This window comes from Fringilla coelebs (assembly GCF_963513975.1).
Source record: "Fringilla coelebs genome assembly, chromosome: 8".
Lineage (NCBI taxonomy): Eukaryota > Metazoa > Chordata > Aves > Passeriformes > Fringillidae > Fringilla > Fringilla coelebs.
In genome coordinates, this window is record NC_140066.1 from 18,557,938 (window position 1) to 18,565,434 (window position 7,497).

General features: G+C 41.6%; 1 protein-coding gene across 2 annotated transcripts; it reads left to right on the top strand.

Moving 5' to 3' along the window:
* Positions 1-1,496: 1,496 nt before the first annotated feature.
* On the top strand, positions 1,497-5,618 carry LOC311156159 (beta-microseminoprotein-like; the record flags this gene model as incomplete). 2 transcript variants are annotated; one of them, XM_084209902.1, is made up of 4 exons in its annotated part: positions 1,497-1,602; positions 3,961-4,060; positions 4,370-4,472; positions 5,327-5,618. In XM_084209902.1, 4 exons carry the CDS (start codon positions 1,600-1,602, stop codon positions 5,454-5,456), a joined length of 336 nt encoding a protein of 111 aa, XP_084066028.1. In that variant the 3' UTR covers positions 5,457-5,618. The 2 variants fall into 2 exon arrangements, with proteins under 2 accessions (XP_084066028.1, XP_084066027.1); XM_084209901.1 differs by lacking the exon at positions 1,497-1,602 and having other exon boundaries at positions 3,937-4,060.
* Positions 5,619-7,497: the final 1,879 nt, after the last annotated feature.

Genomic DNA, 7,497 nt, shown 5'->3' on the forward strand with positions numbered 1-7,497 from the left:
TGTTCAGCCCAGGGTGACCTGGTGGTAGCAAAGCCTGCACACAGCAAGTGAAAGGATGGGAATGACTTTACAGTGGTACAAGACAGAGGATGGTGCACATAACCCATAGTTTCTACATTTGTATGAAAGCCTCATATCAAGAGATACACAATCATCACTGATAGAGTTTGCAAATGGTACCTAATGTGCCAAATAATAAATAAGTCTGGTCATCTTAATGGTGAAATAAGCTGTGCCTACTTAGTTCAGCTTTAGATAATTTTTGGGGTTTTTTTTTCATTTGGAAGGAATAGGATTTTTTTAGCAGCTCTGTAAAGCATAAAATTTGTATTAACAACAGCGCCCCTGAGCAGAATTTAGGGATGGAAAGCAAGTGTCTTCTATCTGGAGCAATATGGTGCAGCTGAAGACAGCTGATGAGGAACCTGGACACATATACAGGAAAGGCATTATGTCAAACATCTGAGGTTGCTCCCACAACACTTATGTGCTTTTATATTCTGTTGTTTTGTATTTTAATTTCTTTTGCTCCTGCTGAGTTCTTTGGGTCAAATTAGTTATTATTAGTATACAGCAATACATAGTGCATAGGAAAAATGATTTTTCTTGCCATCACTGAAAAGCATATAACTCTGTATTTAATTTACTCTAAAAAAAAAAAGTCCCAAACGATTCAGCTTATTTTTTCAGTCTCTAAACTTTATAATCATAGGGGAAATTTCCTGTAGCTGATAAGTCTCCCACAGGAATGAGTGTCAAATTGCTTGGCAGCATCTGTAATGAAGTATTTTAAATGTAGGTAGGGCCACAGGTGGATAGTTCTTTCTAAAAAGAGGTTGTAGGAACAAGAGAAAGCAGAGTACTTGATTAGCACTCTGAAGTTTATCACTTCTTGGGAAAGTGCACATTTAAAAATGATCCAATACTCTATTATAATTATTCAGGTCAAAGCCAGAATGGTTCCACAGGAGTAAAAGCAGGGTTTTGATTTGACAGGAATTTTTCATTTTGATGGAGAAGAAAGGGATCCAGCTTCAGCTAAGGTCTCAGTGTTCAGAGGTTTTGATCCTGGTAGTGGCCAAGCACCTTTGTTACCTTTCAGGGCACACCACAGCACTAACAGTGAGAATGCAAAGATCTGGCAGAAGCTCCATTTGCTACCAACACCTAATGCACTACTCAGCATGTTCCAGCCCTCTGATAGCAGGCAGGATTTTGCATGCATTTCTGCCCCACCTAAAAATCCACGAGCTGGATAATGCTCTCTACAGCCTAGCTATCAATGTTTATTTTCCATCAGAAAGGCATTTTTTCTAATGATAGTTCTTCCAAGGAATACAAAGTCCTGGACTCAGCAATTTAGCCAGGTCAGTGCTCTACAAAACCAAACATCTTTCTCATTGCCAGCGGGAAAAATTTCAGAGGTTTCTTTGGATATTACAAAATAAGGGCATTTGCATTGAGCAGGCTTTTCCCCCTCCACCTAGACTTGAATTGCACAACCAAAAGGCAGCATAAAATATTTGCTCTCTGATTCCACATAAAGAACTGCAGCTTTCTCAGGAAACCTAGAGCTCTTTGGAAGGCAAGCATTCCACAATGGTAAGTCAAAGGTTTAGATTGGTTTGGGTTTTTTGTAACGGGGATACAGATAGGTATTTGCTTTAAAATTGCAAAAGGAGGGCATTTAAGAGAACCATCTAATTACACATTTTAAAATGTGGCTATATTGTATTCCATACCTGTAAGATGCAAAGACAGGAAGGCACCTCTGTGAAGATGACTGTCAATTTTGTTCTTTGCATTGGAATTCTTTTCAAGAAACTGTACAGTCTTTCCTTGCTGTTATCCTTTCCTCAGAAATGTTTGTGAAAATATTCAGAGTTTTGCAAACATTTAGGACCATGCTTTTAAAACTTCTAAATGCAAAGCACAGTCTAAAATCTTGTCATTTTGCAAAGGAAAAAAGTGTATATACTTTGTCCAATGTGTATTTTTTCTGTTCTTCATTTTGATTCCTCAAATTGTGTCCTGTTCCAGCTCTTTGAGCCTCCAAAGGTGTTTGCAGAATCTAAATCAAGTTAGGTAATGATGAATAGAGCAACAGAGTCCTATGGCCTGGTTCTCCTGTGATTTGTGCTCACGTAATCCCAAAGGTACAGACATCAAGAAGTACCTTGGATGAGCATCTCAGGAATGGCCTAGGTTCTACAGAGGAGGCAGCAGTGCCTATAGGATATGTTGATTCATAAACAGGGGAGAAATTACCAACTGTCTCTTTCTCTCTTTAAGCTTTATTGCCAAGTTTCTGTAACTTAGCTGACCAATTACTTGCTTGTTGTAGCATAAAGCACATCCAGACACCTGATTAAACACCAGAGACTTCCCCTTATGTTTGTCTTTAGTTTCAGTGGAAGGTCTTAAATTTGGATCTTTAGAGAGATGAGTGTGCCCAAGCTCATGTGACTGGCATTTTCAGGAGTAGCATGATAAGGAAAATACTAGAGGGAAAAAATGATAAAATATTAGCAGGAGACAGCACAATACATGGAGGAGTTTTGTATTTTCTATAAAGACATGAGTGACCTGGCATGGAGTATCTGTATTGTAACACCCAACCCAGGCACCATGGAATAGCGCACTTTAGGAGTTTCAGTCTTTCCCTTTTATCTTCTTTCATTCTGTGCTATAGTGCTCTATTCTATGGCTATGGTGCTCGGCATGACAGCTGTCTCTGTTCTATCCTCAAGTCTCAGAAACTCCACATCACAGAACCACCATGAAAATGAAGCATTTCCCCTTCCCAGACCACTCCATAAACCCTCCTCTTCCTTTCTTTCACTGTATCTTAAATGTCCACCCCATAACAAAGGAGGAAATCAAGGATTAAGATACCAAGCTTTTTCCACAGCAGACAGAGGAGTTTCTCATTGGGTCACCTCCTGCCTGAGGCTCAGAACCTTTCAATGTCTTGTGGCATTGTGATTCAAGTCAGCCAAGCCTCTCACTGCTACTTTAAACCCCGTTTCAAGCAGCAGCAGTCTCATCAATATCTTCCAAAGTACAGAACAGTAACTTGGAAAGCTCTACTCATTTCAAATCCTTTCCTGTTAGTTTGCAAGTGCTATCAAGAAAAATTAAGTAACTTCCTCCATTGCTTCTCAGTCTATGGCTATTCTGAAACTTTTCCTTTATGTTATTTAGCGGGAGCAGCCTGTCAAAATAAATCTGTGCTCTCTCCTGCTTCTCTAGTCCCTCTGCTCCAGTAAAACAATCATTACAAAGCCATGCAGACTTTTCCAAAAAAAGTTCTGGATGTTCAGCAGGTCCCAGGGGATGTGTCTGAAGGCCTCTTTAGATGCCTAGCTGTTGCCCCCAAGAGAGAAAAGGATGTGTGTCCTGTGTCAAGTCCCAACCTGTGTCTGCATGGTTTGACAAGATGGTTCAGGTGATGCTAAGTACAATGTACAGCACTCAAGTTTTGCCCAAAGACACACATTTATCTCTCTCTTCCCTGACCAGCCACCTGTGTCAAAAAACCTACTGGAATAGATTTGGATCCGAGATCTCCTCTCCATTGCAAAATGTGAAGTGAAGCAATGGGATGCTCAACAAAGATTTTCTAGCAAAAGAGCTAAAGCTGACTCAAAGGCAATAAATAAAGCACTGACAGGAGCTTGGCAGGGCTTTCAAGTTTATAATACTATTGAAGTTTTGTGTGATTTCTAGAGACTGTATTTTGGCAGGGAGTGATGCTGCTGACACGGTAATATCATGCCATTTTGTATCTTCCCACCTAAATGAAAAATGCAGGGAAATATCTGGAGTGTACTTTTCCACTATTTTCAAGTACACATAAGGTTATTTCTAATTTTGATCAGGTTCAGTGACAGCTTCTGAAAACAGAGCTAATCAATGTGGATTAAAATGCATGGCATGAGCTATGTGTTTCTTTTACAGAAGAGCTTTCTGGCTTTCCTTGTTGCAATGGGCATCACAGTGACCCTGGGTGATGCATACTGCTGGAGTCAAATGTACAAGCCAGGGGAGGCCAAAGACGGTAAGAACAAGGAAGGTCCTCTGACCTGATTGCTCCGTGGAGCTCGATGTGGAGCTGCCAGGAAGGGCTCAACATACAAGGGAGGGGTAAGACATTGGAAAAACACAAATAGGGGACTCCAGCAGCAAGTTGCTAAAGTAGGGGAAAAAACAAACTCTTCCCCTGGGCTGTGAATGCTTGCAGCAATATTCTTGCAACTGGTGGTAGGTTGCTGCTGCTATTCCAGCACATGGAGCTCATTCAGGAGTTGACACCTCCTTTAGGTGGGGGCTTAAAGAACCTGTTCTGTTTTGCTGCTGTCTTATGCAGGCTGCATGATCAACGGAAAACTGTATCCCTTTGGACGCATTGAGAGGACAGAAGATTGCTATGCATGCAGCTGCAGCGAAAGTGGAATGCAATGCTGCTCCCTGTAAGTTTGAACTTCTTGGTACCATCACTGCCTGTAGGATGACCACAGCTTTCCATTGCTGGGCATAAATGGGTGTGTGAGGGCACAAGAGAGCCTTTTCTCACCCCTGTCACCGAGCTAGTGAAAGCCACATGCAGCTCTCCATTGTTTGGATCCTTAGCTGTGTTTGCCTTTCCTCATTTTCTGCTGACTGGGAGTGGACACACGCCCTTCCAGGCACATCCAGTTGGTGCTTGCCTTTCATTTTGAAGGGACTTGTGAACCCCTCTTTCACTGCAGTTGTCTTTCATTAGCTGGGAAAGTGGGGGTAGGTGACTTAAGGGAAGTTTCCCTCAAGAGCTTGTGGTGATCTGAATCCCTTTCCTGAAGTGCTTTTCTCCAGTGAATATGCTAAATGCAGAACGGCAAGGCTCTGCTCTGAAGTATTTCTCCAGCATTCTCCTTTCCTACTTCTGCTTTCTCAAAAGCCCAAAACCCCTTGATGATGATCTTTGTCTTTATTTAGGTGGCACAGTCTATCAGGGAGCAGCCACCACATCCTAGGCAAAGTGGAAGTAATGAAAAATTAAAGGAAAAAAGAGAAAAGATGCCAAGCCCATGCTTATGTCACTGCAGAGTGCTGTGCTAGAAGTGCCTTTGCTAGTGCTGAGCATGCTGGAACATCTTCACAGTGCAGTGCACAGGGCACCATTTGAGGCTCTGGAAGCTGCAGCTGTGTGGCACTCAAGCTAGCCCAGCAGCCCCTAGCCATAGTTTGACCTCTCTCACTGAGCAGTAGTTCAAGCTATAATCACTGAAGTATTGAAACTTATTAGCTCTCAAGCTAACCTTTGCTTTCTCTTTGCCACTGACAGCTTTCACACTCCTCTTGCTTATGACAAAAAGAAATGTAAAGTAGTTTTCAACAAGCAGCGCTGTGACTATGATGTGGTGCAGAAGGACGACCCCTCAAAGATGTGCATTGTCTATTCTCGTGTGGGCTGACACCATCTCCAAACTTCTCTGCATCGTGGAATTCGTCTCCTTCCTACAGATGCTTTGCCATCACAGAGAAGCACGATGACATAGGAAAATCTCATAAGAGATCACTTGAGTAGCTGCCTCCTAAGTGTTGTATTTCAGCTTACCGGATGCATTATCTGTTAGACTGCCTCATTTCTGTCACTACTGCATTTATTAGCTACAATAAATTGAGATCCTTAAATTGTTCATATTGATTTTTTGTTTTTTGCAGTGACATGGGGAAATGCCACCTTCTCTGACAAAGAAATGCATTTGGCTCTCTACTCTGACATGCTGTGCACCATTACCCTGGCACAAGCCACTGTCATGCTTTACAGGTTCTCTTTTTGCCAGCTGTCAAAATCCATTATCATTTTGAAGTGATGCTCTATTTGGGACATGCTGTACCACGGCTCCTGTTCAGCATGCACAGACTTTTGGTAAGACCTGTGCTGCTAACACCTAAGGAAAGTAAGTGAGGATGAGAGATCATCATCCTCTTTCTCCCATTTTCCCACTTATTTTCGTCAATGTCATCACCCAACACTGGCAGTTACTGTTCATGTCCATTGCCCACTCTGACCAGACCTGAAGTTTAAAACAATGTTAAACTTTAAACTCTGGTACTCTGACTTGTGTTCTGCCAAGCCCTGATCCTGAAAGTCTGCACAGACTGTGCTGCTTTAGTGGTTCTTGTCCACTTTGAAAAAGAGATCTAGATCAGCCCCTGGAGACACGCTTCCTCATGGCAGCAGAGCTTGAGGTACTAATAATGCAGATGCCTTCTGTCTCTTCAGTACAACAATTCTCCACATTCACAGGGGAAAGAAGTTCAGCTTCAAAGCAGGGCTCGGAAATCAAATCTCCCACCTGGCAATGCCTAGTGTCCCAAATCGGCCCGCATATATGAGACCAGACAACAAACCCTGTAAAATGCTGCTTCTGCATGGAGCTCTCCACTTCAGAATTGGACATCAAAAAGCCACAACAGTCTGTAGTTAACTGTTCCATGGTTTGAAAAGAAACACACCTTCCAAAACAAGAGGATTATTTAATGAAGTTCCATGACCACAACAAATCTGCTGTCTTGTAGAAGTATGAGGTTACACCCAGCTGAGCATTCTTAGTGCAGGCATCCTCATTTGGCCCCAAAGCAAGAGTCAATCACCATTTATTCAGCAGGGGTATTTCCTTCACGAGGCAATCTATCTCAAGCTCTGTGAGCCATTATTAAAATCAGAAAGATTTAATGGGGTGTATTTTCTCTGGCTTTGGTAGTTTTTCTTATGAACTTTTTTTTAAAGGTTTCTAAGACCTGCAAGAAACATACCTTGGTTTGGGGAAAAAAATCCAAGTATTTTGCAGGCACTGGTATTACATACTTCACCTTTTAAAGTTCTCTGATATCTGCAGATATCAGATAACTGCAGATATCTGGCTGATATCCAGCTGCAGGCTGGATATCAGCCTGCATAGCTCTGTGTTTCTGTACAACTGGTTCCTGTAAAGATGAAAAATGTGAGGGGCCAGACTAAAGAGTCAGCTCAGCTTTTTCCAGTAAAGACATTCACATTTGCCTTTTTAAAATTTTGACTCCCATTCACTGATTCCATCCTATCATTCCTCTAAATGGAGCATGTGAAAACAAACATTCTCATGTTGCTTAACATTCTAAAGTAAGTTTTGCCCAAAAGGGTTTTGTGTTCTGCAGGAGAGGAACAGTTTTGCAGTTTGTCCTGAATAACTTTTCTGGTTTTATGCTACTTCATGTCAAAATTACACAGAACACAGCCTCAGCTGATGCACCTGAAGGAATGTTCTTGCTTAGAGAAAAAACAGCCACAGCTTCTAAGGGAAGCTGCATTTTGAGCATGGAGATCAAAGACTTCCTACTTAAGTAGCTCACAGAACTGCTTCTTGAGAAAATATGGTTTTCAGAATTTATGCGTTTATTAAAATTTTATTTGAATAAATAAAAAAATTAATGAGTAAAAAAACTTGGATAATCTAATAGATTACTTTT